Source organism: Alexandromys fortis, unplaced genomic scaffold (genome assembly GCF_014885135.2).
Source record: "Alexandromys fortis isolate MF-2015 unplaced genomic scaffold, M_Fortis_MF-2015_v1.1 scaffold_6, whole genome shotgun sequence".
NCBI classification, from domain to species: domain Eukaryota; kingdom Metazoa; phylum Chordata; class Mammalia; order Rodentia; family Cricetidae; genus Alexandromys; species Alexandromys fortis.
The window spans coordinates 9,290,330-9,311,303 of NW_026067902.1; the positions used below are offsets into that span (position 1 = coordinate 9,290,330).

General features: G+C 44.8%; 1 protein-coding gene across 1 annotated transcript; it reads left to right on the forward strand.

Annotated features, from left to right (window-relative positions):
* Window positions 1-12,180: 12,180 nt before the first annotated feature.
* On the forward strand, window positions 12,181-20,191 carry Snrpb (small nuclear ribonucleoprotein polypeptides B and B1). The gene is made up of 7 exons (XM_050134381.1): window positions 12,181-12,320; window positions 13,993-14,144; window positions 15,846-15,957; window positions 17,881-18,033; window positions 18,650-18,788; window positions 19,092-19,217; window positions 19,859-20,191. The coding sequence occupies exons 1-7, from the start codon at window positions 12,318-12,320 to the stop codon at window positions 19,867-19,869; spliced, it is 696 nt and encodes a 231-aa protein (XP_049990338.1). The 5' UTR covers window positions 12,181-12,317; the 3' UTR covers window positions 19,870-20,191.
* Window positions 20,192-20,974: the final 783 nt, after the last annotated feature.

Genomic DNA, 20,974 nt, shown 5'->3' on the forward strand with positions numbered 1-20,974 from the left:
TCTTCATGTCCCTCCAGCCTGGGGTGCTCTCATGGTCACTGGCCTCTCTTCCTGGGACTGGCAGCAGTCGGAGCGTCTCTGAGATGAAGGTAGAAGGTTTTCGTGGGGGAGAAAGATGGGGAAGGGAGCAATGAGTTTTCAGCCTGTCAATCCATCCACACATTCCTCTGCTCTGGTTTCTCTGCCAAGGAGCAGCGTGGCCTCACGTTTCAGGCATCACTTATACATGAGGGCCCTGGAGGGGTAGGACCTGCAGGCTCATCTCCTGACAACAATACCGCTTGCATCCAGCCAGGGAAGGTGTGAGCTGTATCGCATGGCTCTTTCCCAGTGTCTTAAGTCCCTGATTGGGACAAAGGTATAAGTTATTGTCTGGGCTTCTGTTTAAAATGCAGATTACGAAAAGTGGACAAGTGGATCTCTTTGCTGCCCGCCCCCCTTGCAGTGCTCAACATCAATCCAAGAGCTGTGTGCATGCTAGGCAAGTGTTTATGGGTGCTGGAATCTACGCTATGGACCTGAGCCAACACCAGTGACTGTCCCCACTGAAGTCACCTGCTTATTCATTCAGCAGCTTTCTCTAGTGCTGCCGGCCTTTAAGGAACGTTCATTTGGCTGATTTGAAAACCATTGTTATCATGTAAGAGCAAGGCTGCAGAACCAGAATGGTACCAAATGGACTGGACAGTGTGAATGCAATTCTTACTTGATATTATTCTTGTTATTTATAGTTTTATTACGTTAGAGTTAAAACCTTTCCTTTTTATTTAGACAGAAGGGGGAACTGTGTGGAATATTCCTTTACATAGTGAAGATATGTTAATGTGATTAGTTTAATGAGAAGCTCAATGGCCAACAGCTATGCAGGATTTGGGGGGAGAGAGAATGCTGGGAAGAAGAAGGTGGCGATGTCAGCCAGACACAGAGAAAGCATGACAATATAAGAGATGAGTTAACAAGCCATGAGCCATGTGACCAGCACATAAATTAATAGAAACGGGTTAATTTCAATTATGAGAACTAGTTTTTTTTTTTTAAAAAAGCCTAAGCTATCTATCAGCTGAGCTTCATATTTAATAAGAAGTCTCCATCCGGGTATTTGGGAGCTGGGAGGCAGGACAGATAAAGACTTCCTACCTGCCACTTTGCTGACCTATGAGTTTTCTGTGGGGATTTGGAATCTCATATTTATAGAAGTGTATCATCTGTAAATAGGAATATTTTGACTTCAACTTCTTTTTTATTTGTTATCTCTTTTTATTTGCATCTCTTTTTTTAATTATTTATTAAAGATTTCTGCCTCCTCCCCGCCACCGCCTCCCATTCCCCCCCCCCCGTCAAGTCCCCCTCCCTCGTCAGCCCAAACAGCAATCAAGGTTCCCTGCCCTGTGGGAAGTCCAAGGACCACCACCTCCATCCAGGTCTAATAAGGTGAGATCTGCCTGCCTCTGCCTCCCAAGTGGTAGCATTAAAGCCTGTGGATCAGTCTTGTTTTTGTATAGCTCTATTACCTTATTTATCTTATGTTAGTTTAACTTTGGCAAATCACATGCATTTAGATTTTTTTTCCATTTAGTGAAATAAGTTTTTAAGGTATGTCCTTGAGATTTGCTTAATTTCCTTGCTCTCTATTTCCTCCCTTTTCTTTCTAATTTTATTAAAAGTCATCTCTCTTTTTCTTAGTTTGGTCAGGGATTTATCAATCTTTATCTTTTTAAAGAACCAACTTTTTATTTCATTGTCTTTTTGTTTCTAACTTATTAATTTCTGCCTTGATCTTGATTGGTTTTTTATATCTATTGCTTTTGTGTTTGGCTTGTTTCTGTTTGTCCAAGGTCCTAAAATACAACATTAAACTATTTGTTTAGATCTGATCTTGTTTTTCATGTAGGCACTTGTAGATATAAACATCTCTTAAAACAGCTTTCATTTTGGCCTATATTTTTGGTATTCTATGTGTTCATTTTCTTTCTTGGATTTATTTATTTATTTAAAGATGTCTCGCTGTGTAGCCTTGGCTGGTGGCCTACAACTCAATATGTAGATGAGGCCTTGAATAGAGATCCACCTACCTCTGCCTCCCGAGAGCTAGAATTAAAGGCATGCACCACCATACCCAGGCCATTTTTACCAATCCTAGGAAAATTTAAATTTTCTTCTTGATTTATTAATTGATCCATTAATCATTCAGTAGCGTGTTGTTTAATCTTCATGAGTTTGTTTATTTCTGTAGTTTCTCTAGCTGCTCGTTTCTAGCTTGGTTCTATTGTACTCAGAATGGCAAAACTTATTTTAATTTTCCTGTACTTGTTGAAACTAATATAGTGTCTGTTTTAGAGAAAGTTCCATGGACTTCTGAGAAAGATGTGTATTCTGCGATGTTTGGGTGGAATGTTCTGAAGATGTCTGTTAAGTTCATTTTTTTTCTAGCAGTATATGTTTCATGAAATTGGGTGTGCTTGTGTTTGGTGCATATATGTTTAGAATTGTAATGCCAGATTTTTCCATTAATCAGTGTGGTGTTTTGAATAGGAATGCCCTCTATAGATTCACGTATCTGAATGTTTGGTCACTAGGGAGTGGCACTATTAGGAGGTGTGGCCTTGTTGGGGTAGGTGTTGCATTGTTGGAGGAAGTGTGTTACTAGGGGCTTTGAGGTCTCAGAGCTCAAGCCAGGTCTAGTGTGTCTAAGTCTCTTCCTTCCTTTTGGTTGGGGAACTGAGACCATTCATATTCAGGTTTTTTGAAGTGTGTGTGTGTGTGTGTGTGTGTGTGTGTGTGTGTGTGTGTGTGAAGGCCAGAGGCATCAGATTCCCCTGGAGTTGGAATTACAGGTGGCTAGGAACAGCCCAGCATGGGTGCTGGTAATCAAACTCAGGCCCTCTGCAAGAACAGTATATGCTCTTAATCACAAGTGATCTCTCCAGCCCCCTCGCCTTAAATAAAATTTTTGTAGTGTTGGTATTTTCCTAATTGTTATGTTTAACAACTGTTAAATTATCATGTTTTCCCCCAGAGTTTCTTTGATATGTTAATTGCTCTCTTCAGTGTGAAGAATTGCTTATCCTCTAGAGATAGAGCTGGCCTAGTGATCATAACTGCCTTTAGCCGGCTTTTCTCATGAAATGTTTTTTTCTCCCCATGAGTTATGACAGTTTTGATGGGCGTTGTGTATAGTAATCTGCTTAACAACAAGCAACTGTGGTCTTCTGTTTTGTTTTTTAGGTTCTCTCTCTCTCTCTCTCTCTCTCTCTCTCTCTCTCTCTCTCTCTCTCTCTCTCTCTCTCTCTCTCTCTCTCTCTGTGTGTCTCTGTGTGTGTGTACAGACTGCAGTGTTCACAGAGGCCAGGAGAGGGTAGCAGATCTCCTGGAGCTGAACTTAGAGGTGGCTGGGAATCACTGCAAGTGGGTATCGGGGACTGAAACTCTGGTCCTCTGCAGGAGCACCGTGCCCTCTTAACCACTGACCACAGCCTGGATCACTTTTTAAAAAAAAAAAAAACTTATTTATTTAAGATTTCTGCCTCTTCCCCGCCACCACCACCCATTTCCCTCCCCCTCCCCCATTAAGTCCCCCTCCCTCGTCAGCTTTTCTGAGGACTGTTCTCCAACAGAGTCTAGTTCAGGCCCTGGCTCTGACTGGTTCTGGCTCCAGCTCCTAATCCAGATGTGGCTTGGTTTGGCATCTGGAAGCATCTCTGGAAGAGGCTTCCTTCCTTCCAGAGTGAGCTTCAGGCAAACTGCTGCAAGGGAGCGGTCGAGTCAGCCTGCTGTTCTTCAGCTTAGCTGACGTGGGCTCTGCCAGCTGCACCGTTCAGAGAGGATAAACGTGAGCAGCCTTTGCAGGGTTCTCAGCGCTGGTGTGTGGAGAAACGACAGTTGTAAGGTATTGCCTGGTGCCTCCTCATCCAGGCTCCAGATTCTCTTTCAGTTGAGTTTGATCCTGAAGGTCTTGTGTTCGAGGAGAGGCTCTTCTCAGCAGATTCCAGTGTACACAACAGCAGGGCTGACGTGTGTGAGGAGAAGCCCTTCCCACTGTACAGCATTCATTGTTGAGGCTGTGTTCATCCAGGAATTGATTTTCATGGCTTCACGCTGTTTCCCTGTGAAAATCTCACCTGATGTAATACATTCATTTACAGACATCTTCCTTTGCAGGAAAAGGAAGCATCGCATACTATCTGAACTGTCTTTGTTTTGTTTTTGAAAGGCTTCTAACATGTGGTCTCACCCCTTCTGTCTCTGGGGCAGCGTCTCGCTGTGTAGTCCTGGGTGACCTGGAGCTTGCTGGTTGGCCAGCTTCTGTACTGCAAAGGAAACCGTTAATTTACTAAGGAGGCAGCCTGCAAAATGGGAAACAAATCTTTTGCCAGCTGTACATCTGACAGAGGATTATTAGTGTCTAGAATATAGCAAGAACTTAAAATTAACCATCAAAACCAACACAAACAAAACCTAACCCAATTAAAAATGTGCTATGGGACTATACAGAGAGCTTTAAGAAGAAGAAATAAAAATGGCCGAGGGGAAAATGCTCCTCCCAGATGCCATTGGTTGCCAAAGAAAACGCCGAGGGCCAGGTTTGGGGTACCTCTCTACATGATGTTGGTCAGAGGGGTCTCTTGCTCTTTGCATGGCCACAGGACATGGAGAAGTCAAGCTGGTACTAATCTGGAAGCTTCCATCCTGCTGGCCAGTCCTCAGAGTGCTGGGAGATGCTCTCCAAACTGCTGGGGAAAAACTGCTATTGACAGTCTTATCAAGCTACGAACCCTGTGGGCTACAATAATGACCAACTAACCTGGCAAAGTATGCCATGGGAAAAATGATGACATTAATGTTATGGGGTTATCGATTGTTTTAGGATTATAAGGCTCACTCCACAGGAAGAGACTCATGCCAGATACTGTAAATCTGCCCAAGCAGATTTGGTTCTGGAGAGCTCATAGGCCAGCAGTGAACTTGCCACTACTCCTTTGCTTCATGAACTTAATATGAAGTTATACACACATTATACATACAGCTCTCAGTCCTCATCAAAGAAACATCTTCGTGTAGTAGATGGCAATTAAAACAGAGAAGGGTTTGTGGAATGCTCCGCCATAAACAGCACATCTCTGTCACATTCTCTCCGCGCCGAAGTTTGTGGAACGCAATGAAGGAGGGGGCGGAAAGAAAGATGAAAAGAGCCAGGACTCAGGGAAGACTGTGACCAAATAGTGTCTCCTGGACGTGACGGGACTCTTGCACGCATAAGCTCACAGCACCTGTGGGTTGCTGCCACAAGACCTGCACAAGATCGAGCTGGTCAGCCTTCCAGCATGGGCGAGTGAGGGGTGTGTTAGCCCCTATCCCCAGCTGAGAAGATATTGACAGCTGGTAGCCACTATGGGAGGGAAAGTCAGTTTTCTTTAAGGTGTGGCCGTAGGTGTGCTGGCAATGCTCCAGGGGATGACCCTGTTCCCAAGTACACGTGGACAGCACAAGTAAACACAGTAGGCTCTTAGCTAGTTCCAGGACAGGCTCCAAAGCTACAGAGAAACCCTGTCTCAAAAAAAAAAAAAGTAAATAAAGAAATAAATAAATAGGTAAGGGGTTAATCCTGGAGAAGTTGAAGGTGGAAGAGAGAGTGAAGAATATATGCAACCAAAATGCATTATTCAAATATGAAATTCTCAAAGACTAAATGCAAACATTATGTTAAAAAGACTAGTCAGCTGTAATTCTCCCTAAATGCACCAAGATAGTGTAGATGTAACATTCTTCATGGTTACACAACCACAATAGAGGTGTCTTTAACACTTTGTTTCTTGGGTGCCCCTCACAGCTAGTTTCCAACACAATTCTAGCTTCCTTGTCAATACTGACAGCCCAAATAGTTCATCAGAACCCCAAATTTTCTCAAAGAGCTTCCCAGCTGCTCAAGCCTGTCACATAAATAGTGGTCACCCAGATGGTTCAAAAAAGGAACCCTGGACAAGGCTAGTCACACAAATGGCGGTTGGCCAAAGGGCTTAATAGAACCCAAACAACTCAAAAGACACCAAACCGGACAAGGAAAGGGAAGAACAACCCTGAGGTGCCCTGACTTACCAAGCGTCAGACGTCAGGGTCTACAGAGACCAGGCACTCATTCCTCTGCATCACTGAAAAGAGATGAAGGCTGAAATGGAGCGGAAAGGTGCTTAAATGACCTAGGAAGCTGTGTGGATCAGTTCCATCTTCTTTCTCCATCTGGTCCATTGTGGTTTGACGATCCAAAGCTGTTGTGTGCGTTTAGGGAGGGATGTGTGTGCATGTGTGCATGCAGTTAGTGTGTGTGGTGTATAAACACGCTTGTGAGCCTCTGTGCATGGTGCCCTGCCCTCTCTCTCCCTTATCTTTTTGAGACAGGGCTCTCACTGAACCTGGACTAGGCTGGCAGCCAGTAAGAGATCCCCCGACCTCTGTCCTCATTGGCTTTTATATGGGTGTGGAGGATTTGAACTCAGGTCCCTCGCTCACGTAGCCAGTGCTCTTATCTAGGGAGAAATCTCTCCAGCCCAACATTCCAAAATTACTGTTGGGAATTTTAGGGTCGAAGATCACAGGCTCTGGCAATCCCAGTAAGCTAAGCATAGTTATTCATGCCCAGTACACCAGTTACAGAGATGCTATTACTGAAAAGCTGAGACATACCTATTCAATGTGGTCACAATGGGAAGAAGAACAAAAAAGGGGTCTAGTGAACCCCTCAATATATCTAGCACTAAATATATATTAGGCACTAACATAATGTTTAGGTATAAATAGAGGGCTAGAGATGTCCAGAGCCAAGCGGTTCTGATCCAGGTGTAGTCCGGCTCACCACTGACCCCTCGTTGTTTCAACTTTGTTCTATCCTATGTAGTGGTCTGAGGAGTGGTTGGAATTGTGTCAATCTCCTGATGGAGAGGAGGTAAGGTCCTCCTCTGGCTGGCACTCGGTTTTAGCTTTTCTCCCTTCAAGCATGAGATTCCCGGGGAGGAATTAATTCTCTGGAGCGCATTGTTTCATTAGTCTGAGAATACACGTGTCTCCCTTTAAAGTCTTTCTTTCTCTGGCCAGAATCGTTAGTTACACCTCATCGAGTTTTGCTATTTAATTTTTGGTGATTTCAGCATGAATTAATTGTAAGTTCTTGAGTTCACACAGTTGCAAGTAAGGAAAAAAATAATCGCACTCGAGAAGCGCAAACCAAAATGAGCTACCGCGAAGACATACCATTCACCCTTCCAGGAAGCTTCCTTCGTCCTCCCCACCCCCCTTAACCTGAAGCTTTAGCGAATTAATATTTGACTTATGCTGACTGCAAATCCAACTTTATAGGAATAAACATTGCCATGGTAAGTAATCTGTCTGGAGGGGTCTCCTTTCTGGTTTGTTATCAGAGCTAAGGACGATGAGCTCCATACTAGCGCCTTTCATTGTGTGGTCCGAGGACGCCGAATGCCCAAGAAAAGCAACCACGATAACAGTGCGCATCAGCTGAATGTTTCAGGTGTCACAAAACCCTTTATCAGCTGAAGCTTCTTGCGTTGTCTTGTTAGTTTATCTCTCCAATTAAAAGTGTATATATATAATTAGCCGTGGGTGTCTGCTTACTAAACATCCACTCACAGAACCTTGTAAAGCAACACAGAGGAGGGATCTGGTTGCATGCAGGTAACGCTGTCCCCGGACAACACGATCCGCTGCTATCGTGAGGTTGTTGCTCTGCGTCTGCTAACCCACACCAGAGCTCATTGCTGGGTGCTTTGCGGTGCGTCAGAGGGAGAGAGAGGCCAGGGAAACCTGCGTGAAAGCAGCACGCACTCGCGTATTTTGGGGTGTGAAGGTGAACAGGTTCTGAGGCTTGTTGTAGTAGTGTTGGTCTCTTAGTCTTTCTCGATTAGCCCTGAAGGTGGGGCACAAGAATCCTGGTAGAGACTTGTAGGGTGGTCGCTGCCATTTTCAGGCTCTTAGAACGTTAAACTCACACCTAGAATCTGATTCACACCTGGGAATCATACAGAGTTCCCAAACTAGGAGACAGACGTCACCTGGTAAAAGCTAAGCAAACCAAGAGGCAAAGTTTACAAAACTCACAATGAATCTCATGACCAGGTGACAAGTACGGATTATGTTTGTTTGTTACTTATTTTTACTTCTTGTGTATAGGAGTTTGCCTGCCTGTAAAGCCGTACACCATGCACTTGCAGTGCCTCTAGCGGCCAGAAGAGGGCATCATATGCCCCAGCGCTAGAGTTGCAGACGGTTGTGAGCTGCCATATGGGAATTGAACAAAGACAGGCTTGTAATGGCATAGAAATAATATGCCTTCCCAGCGCGGAGTCATTCTGCACAGAGACCGGTGGAGGAAACGCTCTTTCACAGTGTTTGTCCTGCTCAGGCTATAGCGCTATAGAGGAGTCAGCCTTGACTCGAAGATTTACCAACTTACGTACACGGCAGGCTTGTGCTGTCCACATATGCTGTCGGCCTTCGATCTCCTCTTGAGGACCCGGCCCCAGCTTACACGCTGAACAACTTAACCAGACAGGAGACAGCAAGTTTGGCCACTTGGGCAGACGGGAGATTTACACAGCAAAGTCAGTGCTAGGGCTACTTCTTAAGTACACCAGTGTTGTTCTTTTCAAATAGGGGTCAGCTTGCCCCTTTTACAGGATTATACTTTCCTCAAGAGGACTGGAGGCTTTATGGCAGGCCAAGACTTAACATTGACGGTAACCCTGCGCTGCCCCTTTGAGCTGCCTGCTAGAGGCATGTTCTTTGGGGATGGACCCAGCGGCTGCTGAATCTGGTGAACAAACATTTATATTGCAATATCATAAATTTCTCTCCAGCAGGCCTGGTTAGGACACTACTTACTGCTGGGGTGTTTTGGCCTTGGCAGTCCTCAAGGGGAGGGGACTCATTTCTTATTGAGCTTCTCATAGTCCAGGGACAGTCAAAGGTATTTGTCCTTTTTGAAACTTGACCTGATCCTGGGTTCCTGGGAGGGAGGTTGGCCTTCTCTCACAAAGGAGAGAGGGACACCCTACTTCCAGTGGTCACCTACTTTGCAGGTAAGATCCCAGGGGAGGACCATATCCCTGTGGCACTCCTAAATGCAATGTCCTGATGAGCCAGGATGACAGCAGAAAGTATCCTTTTCCCTGAGACTAGCTTATTTTCTTTCTTTTCCCTCTTCCTTCCATTCGTCTGTCCTTCCTTCCTTCCTTTTGTAGATTTTGGTGTTCTTCCTGCACATGTCCTTGCACACCAGAAGAGGGCGCCAGACCTCATTACAGATGGTTGTGAGCCACCATGTGGTTGCTGGGAATTGAACTCAGGACCTTTGGAAGAGCAGGCAATGCTCTTAACCTCTGAGCCATCTCCCCAGCTCCCCCAAGAACGAGTTTATGATCATTAGTATTATCTCCAATTTTTTTTAAAATTTCAATTTATTCTTTATGTATGGGTATTTTGCCTGCATGTATGTTTGTGAAAAACATGTATGCTTGGTACCTACATGGAGGCCTGAGGAGAGTGTCAAATCCCTTGGACTGGAGTTCTCTTCTTTCACTATGTGGGTTCTGGTGGTAGGGATTTAACATAGGCGGTCAGGTTTGGTACAAGTGCCTTTAACTACTGAACCATCTCATTGGCCCTATCAGAACTTCTTGCTCCCACCCAACAGTGCCCACTGACCCGCCCCCAGCCTTCTCTCTTCATACATTTTTAAAAATTAGTTTCTTTCTAGAAGAGTGGGTAAATGACTCTTAGCAAGCCGAGAGACTCTCGTTGCTAATCACTACCATTCATTACTAAGGGTCCTATTATCCTTTTATATGTCCTTCAGATATGCATGAAGTGTACAAGTGATTAACTCCATATTCTCATTTTGTATATAGACACGTGTCTTGCTCGTGAACTTTGATACAGAAATTGAAAGAACAGCTAAATACGAATTGCTCTTTAATTAAAGAGAAGTTCCAGACAGGTTGAAACACGATAGTCTAGAATTCTTAACAAAGAAACAAACTAAACAAAACCCCCTAATTTCTAGAGTGTCATCTACTAGTATTCTTGAAAGGGTAAGGCATCTTTGCTTTGAGTGTTGAGGCACATTTAAGGACTGGCAAGGTCTGCGAAGCCTGGTTATGACAGGTTACACTCTGATACACACTCACGCAGACCACAGTCCGGCTCCCAAGTCACCCTGCTTCCTAGCTATAACACCGCTGGCTCAGCAGATGCTCATTCTAGTAGCTACGGTTCGTATCCTTTCCCCACTTTCTACTTTGGGAATTTTAGTGCCACTTAAAGGAGACATTGTTGTTCCTTTTATAAGCTAGGGTAAAGTAGAGGGCTGAACTTTAAGCCTAGTAAGGAGTCACTAGTAGAGGCTTACTTGATTTTTGAGGCGTGTGTGTGTGTGTGTGTGTGTGTGTGTGTTTTGCTTTGTTTGTCTTGCTTTGAGACAGGTGCCTGTATGACCCCGGCTGGTTTCCAGCTCTATGTGTACCCGCCTCACTGTCTGAGTGCTAGGATTATATTGTATGTTACCATGTCCCGTTTATATGGTGCTGGAGACTGAACCCGGAGTTTCATGTGTGCTATTCAAGTACTCTACCAAACATGATATATTCCTGGCACCAGTACTTGTTTTCTTAACAAAACTTTTGAAATGGAGAAGTGGTTTGGAGAAAGAGTAAGTAATAAGGCCAAGAATTCAGTTAAATTTAGTATATCTGCTGGGCAGCAATTAAGCAAGTGGTTTTATATAAAAGACCAAAAGTTAGAGAAAAACAAAAACAAAAACAAAAAAACAAAAAACAAAAGCAAGGTTAGAGGAATTAATTAGAAAGTCCTGGGCATGTAGGCAATAATTAAAAGTCCTGGAATTGAATGAGATTGATTCATTCAACAAACATTTATTGAGGCCCTTGTGCTAAGCAGTGATCTAAGTAAAAAATGCTATACTGTTTATTACATTCTAATGGGGTAATACAATAACTTAAATATATATACAGTAATCTTCTCTTAGCTCAGTTTCAGTTATCTTTGGTCTATCAGTCTGAAAATATTAAATGAAAATTCCAGAAATAAGCAATTAATGCTCTAAGTCGTGCACCATTCCGAGTAGCATGAGGAAATACCATGTTTTTGCCTTAACCACAAATAGTCCCCTTGTGTAGGTGTCCACACTGTGTATGCTACCCACTCAGATTCATAGGGACCATCAGGTTAGCCGACCTGCATCACAGTGCTTGTGTTCCGGAAGTTCTTGTTTTGCTTAGTCCTAAAGCACTTGATTAGCGATGCTGGCAATCACAGGTACCAAAATATGCCTTCTTTAAGTGAAAGAGTAAAAGTTTACCATTAAGACATACGTAGAAAAAATATAGCATATATAGTTTTGGTACTGTGACTTAAGGGAACTAAAGTTTAGCATGTCAGATAGTAATCAATATTAAAGATAAAAAGCAAGCAAAAATCTAGGCGTGAGGTGCCCGGGAAGGTTGCAGTTTTTATTATTATTATTATTATTATCGTAAGAAAGGATGGTCAGGGAAGTCCTCACCAGACTAGTGTTCTTGCAGTCTAAACCATGAAGGTAAGGGCGTGACAAGAACATATTCCTGAGGGTCGAGGGTCTAGCGCTTCTGATGAGACAAAAGCAAGCGCGAAGCTGCAGAGGAAGAACATTCCAAGCCGTAAGAGAAAAGCAAGAACAGTGGCTTCCTGGAGTGACTTCAGTAGAGTGTTGGGTAAGAACCGGGGTAGAAGGGGGCGTTTCGGGGCAGCGGCTTGAGAAACAAGCCACCCCAGTGGAGACTAAGCTGGGAAGGTGTACGTCCAATGAGGACCAAAGGCTTTCAAGGGCGGTCAGTTTGATGTTTGCGACCAAATACCGACGGTGCCCGACCGCACCTGCACAAAGGACGCTATGGGTAGGAGGATTGAAGCTCAAGACCAGCTTAGGCGACGTGTGAGACCCTGTCCAAAACAAAACGAGAGGCAGAACTCAGTAAAATCAAAACGAAGGAAAACAAACAAACAAACAAAACACCAAAATTCAAAACAAAAACAAACCCTTAACTAGCTCCACGCTGACACCTCCTTTCCACGCCCTAATCTCCTCCCAGAAGCCGGAACTACCAAGCGGAGGCCGGACCGGAAGTAGCTTCAAAAGCGGAGGCATTTTGCAGGCTGCATTTCCGTTAGCGGCGGCGGGAATATCGCTGCTGGCTGCCGACTAGGCCTCTGTGGCAGCGAATCCGGCGGGAATCTGAGCCATCGGAGCCGCCACCATGGTGAGAAAGCTCGGGCTGGTCGCAGGGCGCTCGGGGCTGCTGACTGGGGCCGTGGCTGACGGCATCCGTGGGTTGGAGCCGCCCGTGGCGGAGAAAGTCGGGGCCGAAGTCGCTCTCTCCGGGCGCCAAAGGCCTGGGCTGTGGCGGCGCGGCCGGGCCCGGGTGGACGAGAAGGCCGCACCGGGGGCCACGAGCCGACCGCGCGGTGGTTACCGTCCCGCGGCCTCGGTAGCTGGGAACTTGTGCCGGGGCCATGAGTGCCCGGGCTTCTGGAGCCGACGCGAGCCTCCGGCCGAGTAGCGGACTCCGGGCCAGACGGAGGAGAGTAGCGGAGGTCTCCGCCGGGAAGTGGAGTCCAGTGGCGGAGGGGGCGCGACCCTGCTCGGCGTGTTTTTATGTGGGGGTGTGCCAGGCCCTGGCACGGCGCCCCGAAATAAGTCTGTCTTCGGTGGGTTTCTGGCTCGGGGCAGGCCTAAGAGAATTCACGGCGGTAGTTCGGCTTTCGGCTAAAGGAACGGCAGGGGGAGGGGCGGGAGCGCCTTCTCCAGCTCGTGGGTCCCCAGCAGAACTCCCGAGTGATTGGTTAGGAGCGCCCCTGCCCTGTGGGAGGGAGGCTTAGAACTGCGGAGAACCGCGAAAGTGAAGAGGTCGACGGCCAGACACGGTCATGAACAACCTGGTCTTTGCACCTTCCTTATCCTGTTGGTAGCAAGACGTCGCTGAAAGATGTTTTCACAGGCGTAATGAACTTAAGTTGGGGTTAGAAGGGTCAACCGGGGAAAGTGGCCGCTGCTTGAAAATCTGTTTGTAATTTGTAATTTCTGTGCCTAAGTAGGCAGAGGCGCCTGAGTTTTGAGGCCGGTTTTGGCTACAGAGCAAACGTAACAAATAACCTCGAATATCTCCAGAAACATTACTCTGGTTGCGAAGCTGAAGAAATCCGAGGTAGCGAAGATAGGCAATCGTTTTGAGAGTTGACTGAGACAAGTCCTTACTTAACCTTCAGCTTGGGTCATCTATTTTATCAGTAAAAAGTGGGCCCAGTTTTGAGGATTAATACAATCCCTTTCAAGGGCCTGGTTATACGGGGAGCACTCAATAAAATATTAGCTATTACCCGGAAAGTGGACCGATGTACGCTGATCCTCGTGAGCAGCCCTTTGAGATGGTTGCTTAAGCAGAAGACATATCTGGGTTTTCATGTTAGGGCTGGGTGATGCTCACGGGGCACTTGAGTAGGCAGAAGTGTCAATACCAGTTAGGCTTGTGGGAGTTTTAGTGCCTGTTGAATTCCAGTTTTTAGTTTACATGGATTGAGATGTTTGTAGCACTGAGCATACACAGTGGTTGATGGCTTAATGTCTAGTCTGGATGGATTTGATTAGTTTGTGGACACTACACTTCCCTGAGACAGATACAACATAGACAAAGTTAAAATCGGAGGGTGCTTGCCTATTTTAAGGGCAAGGAGAATAGCAAATTAATGGGCAGAGGTCAAGGTTGAAAGCTGGGTGATAAGATTCCCAGAAAAAGACCATGTTTGGAAGCTAGCTGAACTTGGTTGAGAAAGTTGCACCCAGAAAATTAGGCTGTGGTGGAAGATTTGGGGGAGGGCAAGAAGTGTGCGAGTCCAGAAGAGCCTAGCCTCACTGATCCTGCTTCCTTCTTGCAGACGGTGGGTAAGAGCAGCAAGATGCTGCAGCACATTGACTACAGGATGAGATGCATCCTGCAAGATGGCCGGATCTTCATCGGGACCTTCAAGGCTTTTGACAAGCATATGAACTTGATCCTCTGTGACTGTGATGAATTCAGGAAGATCAAGTAAGGAGAGGGCTGGCTGTTGGGGGGGGGGGGCGAAGGAACTGGGGGTGGATGGGTGGGTGGGCGGGCCAGGTGTGGGATGGCCATTCAGCTAGGTTTGCCTACCTGCTTGTGAAGGGAGACACTTCAGTGGGGACATTGGCTGCTAAGGAATCTCTTCCTTAACCCAGAAAACCTTGCTCTCTGATTCTAGCAGAGTGGAACTTGGTGAGGAGGGCGCTAGGCTTTTATTTCTCTGATTTTGCATGCCCCTGGGTACTGGGGTAAAGGGCTCTCATGTTCTCCCCACAGGTGTGTGAGGGGGGAGAGCTTGATTTTCTGGCCTCATTACCTATTTGTAAAGCTGTAGCCTAAAGGGCTCTCCTATTGCAGCCTGGTCTGAAACTGCTTTAAGAAGCCTCTGACCCTCTTCAGGGTAAGTGCTCTGCTCCCCATGTGGGTTTGGGGCCAGTCATTTTTTGTTGGCATTTTCTTAAAAAAAAAAAAAAAAAAGAGAGATTTTCTCATTTGCTGCAATTCTGTAAGTTGATTAGCTAATTCGTTTCAGGACCATTAAACAGTGTGGTCTGTTTCAGTCCTGCTTTGTATATTGAAGACATCCTGAGGCTCAACAACTGGTGTGACTTTGGTCATATGTGCACTCCTGACATGCAGCACTTACGTGTTCTGACCGAATTCCCTTAAGTTCTTTTTGAGATTGTTTTCTTTTGTGGCCCAAGGTCAAGTATAGAATAACAATGCAGAGACGCCTGGGTGCCGGGTGCATGTTAGAGTGGGGCCAGCAGATCAGTGTGGAATTCCCACTTTAAAAATGAAACTGGTTTTCAGATTTAAAAACTGTTGGGAAATACTTTTTCAAATAAAATTAATGAGAAAAAATTTAAATACCTGCTTTTTTAATCATAAAAGGCTAATAATATAAGCTTATTTAACATCTAAGACAATATGAGCTAAAATGGAGGGAAAAAATCTAAGTTTGTTTTTTTAAATTCAGGACATTATTTCTTTATTTTAAAGACTATGGCTGTGGCTCCCTGCTCTCATCTTGCAGTTCCTTTTTCTAGTTTACATTTTTCTTTCTTTCATCCTTTCCAGTTGTGCTGTTTGGGGTGGGTTCTTGTTTGAGGTCACCCATGTGAAATTTCTTTGTGACTCTTGTAAAAATTCAGGCTTATTTAACAAGTAAGACAATATGAGCTGGAAGGGGGGATCCTTTCCCCATTGTATGCTAAATTTCTCTTGCCCTTTCTTCCATCCCTTGATTGCTCACTAGGATGAAGGGTGGATTGTAGCCTTGAGGTTGAATTGTTGCTAGTATGCCACTACATGGATGTGGAGTGGGTGGGATTCACTGTTGGATTGCTTAGCCTGCCTCTTGTCTACGAAATCTTAAACTGAAGGCAGGGAACAAGGTAATATCAAAGAAAACCGGGAAAGGTGTTTGCATCTTCTCCAGGGCTGGGCATTCTTGCTGCTTGTCCTGTCTCCTTGTCTGCATCTTCTTGATTTAGTAGAAGGCAGCCGCCATCTTTCCATATGCGGTCATTTAGCCTGGGATTCTGTCTAGAGGACCTGTTTAAAAAGTTTATAAACTGTTTGTCAAGGTGGTGTAATATAAAGCAAACCTCGGTGGTTCTTAGATAGGTAAACCTAAATGTTTCCTGCCTTCTAATACTTTTCCTTTTAAAAATTCAATTTTAGGCCAAAGAATGCCAAACAAGCAGAAAGGGAAGAGAAGCGAGTTCTTGGTCTGGTGTTGCTTCGAGGGGAGAACCTGGTCTCCATGACAGTAGAAGGACCTCCTCCCAAAGATGTAAGTCCCTCCTGAATACCCCTGGAAAGAAGGTCCTCATGGGAGCCAGGCTCTGTTAGGCACTCTGGCTGTGGACTCCTTTACAGGTAGTAAATGAGTGGAGGGAGCTAGAATTTGTGACTTTTACCTTCTCCTCAGGGAAACTCTAACCAGCAGGAGAGCTACCTGAGACCATTTCGTCACTAAAATTAACAGCTTCATAGATTTATGTAATAACAGTGAAAAAAGATGGAGGGTTTGGCTGGAGGAAAGGGGAGGGAGAAACTAATTTAATCTCAAAAAGAAATAATTTAAGATAAATAGTAGCTCCTGCTGGTTTTGGTGGCACACTCCTTTAATCCCAGCAGAGGTAAATAGATCTGAGTTCAGAGCTAGCCAGGGGTACATAGTAAGACCCTGTCTCAAGAAAACAAAAACAGCTCCAAATCTTAGAATTTATGAAGGCTTTTGTGGTTACAGAATAATAGTATTTGTTGTTAATTTGTGCATCAGGGACATCAGTGTTTTTTTGTTTTGTTTTTGCCAATGTTTTATTTAGTCATTATAAGAATTTTAGTTTGCTCTTGAAAAATTATTCCCACCTTAGGGATGAAATAAACTAAGTTTAGTAGCTTGCCTAAGATGTAGGCAACTAGTAAATGACAAACCAGCCATTTGATCCCAGATGATCTTGGTTCTGCAAACACCAATGTATGTTTATAAATAGAGCTGTCTAAAAGAACCTAACTGAATTTGTTTTCTTTCTTTATTTCAAGACTTTGTGAATCAGGAGAATATGCTTAACCTGTATTTGTATATATGTGTCTGTTTTAATTTTTGCAGAGCTTGGTTTGTACCCAGGGTGTCATGTATGTTGGGCAATCATTCTGCCTCTAAGATGCCTCTTCAGCTCTCCTGTGTTTATTTTTATCCACACGCACATGCTTCTTTATGACACACGTAAAAGCTTGTTCTGCCTTTCCAATTTGTAAACATCTTTCAGTCACCCTCTTGATTTAAGTCCTGCTAATGACTTAGAGATAGTCGCTCTAGTGAGTAGAGAGTAGTTTATCTCATTCCTTTCCTTATTTTGGACTCTACAGGTTGTGAATATGTATCAGAGGTATTATTTGACACTGTTACTTAGCAAAGGAGAGTCAGAGAGGCAGTGGATCTTGTGTCTGTTGAAAGGTCAAGTGCTATTTTATTTTTATAGGAATGAGTGTAGGTATTGAGTGACATGCTTCTCTAGACTTAAGTTATAGTCTCTTTAAGGGATGATAGGTGGGTTCTTAGTCTTTCATAGAAGAAGAATGGTGTGTGTGTGTGTGTGTGTGTGTGTATCTATGTTAGTGTATATAATTAGTGCTGATTAGGTGCCTTATAAATCTGAGGAGGCTCTTAGTGCTGTTCCAAGGTATACTTAAATTTTTTTAGGCCACCAAGCCTTTCACCATCTTTTTTGTACCAGACCCTTTTGGGCCACCAACCAGCTCCCAAATCATGACACAGAGACTTACTAGTTTTGAATGCTCAGCCTTTTAACTTAATCCATTTCTTTTCATCTATATTTTGCCTTGGGGCTTTTTAACCTTTTACTTTCTTGCTGTCTCTATTGCAATGGCTCCCTGGCTTCTGGCCCTGCGCATGTCCCTCATCTTTCTCTTCCTCTTGAGCCTAGAGTTCTGTTATTCTCTCTGCCTGTTTGCCCTGCCTATCCTTTCTCTGCTTAGCTGTTGGTTTTTCAGCTCACTGTTAGACCTATTACACACATTAGCTAGGCAAGGTGAAACAGATGTAACACATCTTTACATAATTAAACATGCATCCCTACATCGTCATATGCGTGCACAGTTAAAGTAATATTCTACAGCATAAACAAATGCAACACATCTTTGCCTAGTTAAAATAATATTCTACAACAGTATTTTTTTTTCTTTTTAGACTGGTATTGCCAGAGTGCCACTTGCTGGAGCTGCTGGGGGGCCAGGTATTGGCAGAGCTGCTGGTAGAGGAATCCCTGCTGGTGTTCCCATGCCCCAGGCTCCTGCAGGACTTGCTGGGCCAGTCCGTGGGGTTGGAGGACCATCACAGCAGGTGAGGCACTGGAAGAGGACTACTGGTTTCTGGTAGCTAAAAGGATAGGGCAGAATCCATAGCTTCAGACCAATCTCATGATGAGTCCAGATTGTCAGACTAACAATGTTTGTGTGAAGAGATGGACAAAAGATATTCCGGCCAACTGAATTGAGCAAAATTCTCTTTCTCTTTCCATGTCACCAGTCTTTTTTTGGATAAGATCTTTTTCAAAAATATTTACTTACTTACTTTTACATGTCAATCCCAGTTCCCCCTCCTCTCCTCCCACTTCTTCCCTTTTCCCCACACTCTACCCCATCTCTTAGGAATGTCTCCTCTGGGAAGTCAACTAAGTCTGTACTATCTCACCTTGTTGAGGCAGGCTCAAGCCAGCGCCCCCTCCCCCCACCAAGTACAAGCAAACATGTCACCATTATTAACTAAAAGTACAAGTGCTTTTTCCCAGGTTGGATTGGGAACACTTAATGTCAGGCTAAGAGGCTAGAAATCGGGCATTTGGGCTTCCTGATAGCTGCCTTTTTACATGGGAAGTCTGACGGCATGAGTTGTAGCATTAGGACTTCAGGCTTAGTGTACTTGAGTTAGTGTTTTGTTTAATTCTTTGTTATTTTAGGTGATGACTCCACAAGGAAGAGGCACTGTTGCGGCTGCTGCAGCTGCAGCCACAGCCAGTATTGCAGGAGCCCCAACTCAGTACCCACCTGGTCGTGGGGGTCCTCCTCCACCTATGGGCCGAGGGGCGCCTCCTCCAGGTGAGTATCTTCACAGGAGACCAGTACTAATCGATCACAAATGCCTTAGCTGGATTCGTGATGACATAGATCCTTGACTGAAACTGGTGATGAGTTTGCATAGTTAAGCAGGATTACTCTGAGATCCAGCCTGGCTGACTGAGTTGGAAACTAGCTGGACGAGAGCAATTAGGAGCCCCACTCTGGCTCAAGGGCCCCTTTGCTTTAGAGGCTGCGAGGATGGATTGTGCTATCTGACTTGGTAAACAGCTTTGTATGCTTCCTTCCAGCTTTTAAGAAGTCTCTTGGGCTTTTTTTCTTCAGGTATGATGGGCCCTCCTCCTGGCATGAGGCCTCCTATGGGTCCCCCAATGGGGATCCCTCCTGGCCGAGGAACTCCAATGGGCATGCCTCCTCCTGGGATGCGGCCTCCTCCTCCAGGGATGCGAGGTAAGTGCCTACAATAGTGGCTTTGGCTTCCTTTCCTAGAGTTTACTAGGTTGGAAACTGAAGATTGGCTTTAGACCAGATCTGGTTTTGGACCTCAAATTTAGGGAAGTGAGCTCTTGGAGGACAGCTGTGTCCAGAAAGTAGAGAGGAGGGAGTAAGCATTAGCGGGTTGGCCTTGTCTCCTTAGTGGGATAGAGGTATGTTCAGTGTCCAGTCCATCAGCCCTGGATGAAAGACGAGAGTCTCTGAGATCACAGTAGAGACTGTCGGATGCCCTTGACTATTTAATTAGAGAATCTCTCTTTTCCTGGGTATGGTGGCTCATGCCTTTAATCCCAGCATTCCAGAGGCAGGTGGATTTCTGAGTTTGAGGACAGCCAGGTCTACACAGTGAGTCTCTGTCAAAACAAACAAAAGCCTAGAGAGCATCCTGACTACCAGCCCTGTGTTCTTTTCTATGAAGTCATGGTAGATCTTAAGATAAACAATGTTCAAATTTCATGATCATCTTATTTCTCTTTGATTTTGCATTTGTGTTTTTGGGCATAGCCCAGTTAACTCACCCGTGTTGTCACTTGCAGAGTGTGGGGAGCTGGGGCTTGGTACAGCTGAGGTTGTGACTGAACTTTCTCTTGCTTCAGGTCTGCTTTGATCCTCGCACAGCATCGTGGCAGTAGTTCCACTGAGGTGTGGGTCCTATTCCCCGGAGCCGAGTTAGCACACACCTGTTTGTTTGTATGCTGTTCATGGAGTCTCCCTGGATCGTCTGGTTTCCCTTTCAGGGCCCCCCTCCCTGGGGAATATGCCCTCCAAGGTTCTAGGCTCATCTTGGTCCTCCTCAGCTCCTTGCCTGTTTCCCAAAAGGCTGTACATAGTCCTTTTTACCCCCACTGTGACCTTTGAAGCTGGTTTATAATAAACTTTTAAGACTGTTAAACATGCACTCAATAAATCTGTTTGTCTTTAGAAAAGCCTTTGATTTGTTGAGTGCCTAATTTACCTTAGAAAAATTAACTCTACTCTTTCTGATAATATTTTACAAAACTGACCTACAATGAGGCTTTTTGTCCATCAGGTTTAAAGATGAGTTTGAGGAAATAGCATATGCTGTTGAGTGTTACACCCTGGGCTAGGCAGATCTTTATGAAGCAAACACTAAAGGAGAGAACCTTGTGGGATGGGGTACTGTTAGAACATTGTCTCGGGTCACACAGACACAAACTGTCACCTGACTTTTAAAGGACTTGCCATGATTTCTTCCACCCGTTTTGGATAATAAGGTAATGAGCAGCATTCTGGTACTTAGCACAGCAAGGCTAGTGGTGAGCCCAGGAAGTGTTGGTTTTTTTTTTTTGTTTGTTTTTTTTGTTTTTTGTTTTTTTGTTTTTTTTTTTTTGGAGCCACGGCAGCTCCAGGAAATCAAAACAATAGCAGAGGTGAAGGTCAGGGTTATCTCAATAACACAGAGAACATTTGATTAAATCCTTTCATGATCGAACTGGCACAGAAGGAAATTCTAAACAAAACTCCCTCAGCTAGGGCCTGGCGGGGTCGATAGCTTAGTGATGGAGTAAATATTTGCCCAGTGTCTGCAAAGCAGGATTGGATCTCTAGTGCTGTCAGAAGGTCATGGAGTAGCTCTACAGGCAACAACATAAGTTCCTGCTTATTCTCTACTCCTTCCACTTGGTGCTGGAAGCTCAAGCTGGGCAGTTGTGAAGAAAATGTATAGTTAGTGAAATAAACTTATCTGCATG

What these genes read in the sequence shown, in the direction of transcription:
- Snrpb (XM_050134381.1), top strand. An exon ending in AAGGACCTCCTCCCAAAGAT is followed by an intron (nt 15,958 to 17,880) that starts GTAAGTCCCTCC and finishes TTTTCTTTTTAG; the next exon opens with ACTGGTATTGCCAGAGTGCC. An exon ending in CCGAGGGGCGCCTCCTCCAG is followed by an intron (nt 18,789 to 19,091) that starts GTGAGTATCTTC and finishes TTTTTTCTTCAG; the next exon opens with GTATGATGGGCCCTCCTCCT.